We start from the raw sequence: 2,363 nt of genomic DNA on the forward strand, positions 1-2,363 counted from the left end.
TTGATTTGCAATCTCTGGTGATTAGAGATGTTGAGTATCTTTTCAAATTCCAGTTGGCCATCTGTATATCTTCTTTTGAAAAATGTCAGTTTGAGTTTTATTGCCATTTTAAAATTGTACTGTTGTTTTTTTTTTGTTGTTGTTGAGTTGTATGAGACATTTAAATATTTTGGATAACAACCAAGCATTTTCTCCCATTTATTAGGTTATCTTTTCATTTTGTCAATGGTTTCTTTTGCTGTGCAAAAGTTTTTAAGTTGTCTTAGGTCCCATTAAATTTTTTTTGTCTTTATTTCTTTTGTCTTAGGAGAAAGATCTTAAAAAACTATCACTACAATTTATGTTAAAAACTGTTCTGTTTTGCTCTAGAAATTTTATGGATCAGGTCTTATATTTAGATTTTTTTTTCTTGTTTTTTGCTTGGAGAGAAACTTTTTTTTTTCCCATTTATTTTTATTAGTTGGAGGCTAATTACTTTACAGTATTGTAGTGGTTTTTGCCATACATTGACATGAATCAGCCATGGATTTACATTACATTTAGATCTTTAATCTTTTGGGTCTATTTTTATATACTGAGAAAATTTGTTCCTATTCTTTGAAATGTTCTGCTCATCTTCTCTTCTATTGAATCTTCTTCTCAAAATTCAAGCTATCTTTAAGGACAATCTTAGGTCATTGTTCCAAGAAGTCTTTCCCAATTTTCTATCAAACCCACATTATTTCTTATTTTTTAAATAACAGGACTTCATGATTTCTTGGGCACTAGCCAGTGTGAAGCATATGAAAGAATTCTTTTGGGGTAGTTTTATTATTTTACTATATGGGTGGCAGAATCTGTTTTCCTAAATCTGGATTTCTAGCAATACTTGGTCAAGGATTGAACGTATATTTGTTCAAGGTCATTGATAGAGGCCAAATGATCTGACTTTCAGATCAGTACTCTTACTGTGATTCAACACCACCTCTTATGGCCTCTTTGGGTACCATGTGAAAAATGGATACAGAGGAAGGATAACCTGATCATTTCTTGGGTCATCTCCCAATGATGACATTCACTCTTGATGTTTTTCTATGAGTGAATTTTGTCCCTTAATTTCCTCAGACCCCTCTTCATATCTTTGTTCCTCAGGCTGTAGATAAAAGGATTCAACATGGGTGTCACTATTGTGTACATTACTGTGGCTACCCGGTCCTTCACCACTGAGTACATCGACAGTGGCCTAAAATACACATAGATGACACTCCCATAGAAGAAGACCACCACGGTGAGGTGGGAGCCACAGGTGGAGAAGGCCTTCCACTTCCCAGCCACAGAAGGGATTTTGAGCACAGTGATGATGATTCTCAGGTAGGAGAAGAGAATGCACAGGAAAGGGGTGGCAATGACAGCCAGGGTCTCGGTCATGACCACCATCTGGCTGGATGAAGTGTCAGAGCAGGAGAGCTTGAGCACAGGCTGGGTATCACAAAAGAAGTGCTTGATGACGTGGGAGGCACAGAAAGACAGGCGGGACATGAGTAGCACACGCAGCAAGGAGTGCAGGTGAGAGATGGTGCACGAACCCAGCAACAGGAGGAGACAACGCCGTGGGCTCATGACCACATCATAATGGAAGGGGTTGCAGATGGCTACCAACCGATCTATGGCCATTGAGGCCAGCAGGTAGCTGTCAGTATTTGCAAAAGCCATGAAGAAGTACATCTGGACCAGGCAACCCACATAGGAGATAGACTTTGTCTCTGAGAGTAAGTTCACCAGCATGTTGGGCACAATGACTGTTGTGAAGCAGATATCCATGAAGGACAGGTTGCTGAGGAAAAAGTACATAGGGGTGTGGAGCCGGGAGTCAGAGTGGATGGCCAGGATGATGAGTCCATTCCCCACCAGGGTGATCAGGTACATGATGAGGAAGACAGCAAAGAGGGATTTCTGCATCTGGGGGTTGGAAGAGATGCCCAGGAGGATAAAGTCTGCAGTGCTGCTGCTGTAGTTCTTCATCTCCATGTCCTTGACCCCTGGTCAGGGTTTGAAGATGGTGTAGGAGAGATGTGAAGGGCAATTTGAGGGTGGCTTCTTTCCTAAACTCCAGCCTATTAAAAAAAAAAAAGTCTACCACATTTTGTTAGATTATTTTCTTCAAGAAACTATGGAAACAAGGGGTTATAACTCATCACAGGGGAAGTTAAATAATTTTGAGCTGCTTCACAAATGAGAACTAAAAATATCCCTTTTTAGGGTGTTCTATGTAGCCTACTCTGTCAGAGTTCTTCTCAGTTCTCTTTTTAAAGATTCTTCCTAGGTTCTTTCCTGACCAACTCCCTAAAGCCCCCTTCCTTTCTTCTTGTCAAATAGGGGAAGGA

At 40.1% G+C, this 2,363-nt stretch overlaps 1 protein-coding gene across 1 annotated transcript; it reads right to left on the reverse strand.

Annotated features, from left to right (window-relative positions):
• Positions 1 to 1,071: 1,071 nt before the first annotated feature.
• LOC122702943 (olfactory receptor 1L4) lies at positions 1,072 to 2,098 on the reverse strand. The gene has a single exon (XM_043916952.1). It carries the CDS (start codon positions 2,005 to 2,007, stop codon positions 1,072 to 1,074), a length of 936 nt encoding a protein of 311 aa, XP_043772887.1. The 5' UTR covers positions 2,008 to 2,098.
• Between the last annotated feature and the right edge of the window lie 265 nt (positions 2,099 to 2,363).

Source organism: Cervus elaphus, chromosome 11 (assembly GCF_910594005.1).
Source record: "Cervus elaphus chromosome 11, mCerEla1.1, whole genome shotgun sequence".
Classification (NCBI taxonomy): Eukaryota; Metazoa; Chordata; class Mammalia; order Artiodactyla; family Cervidae; genus Cervus; species Cervus elaphus.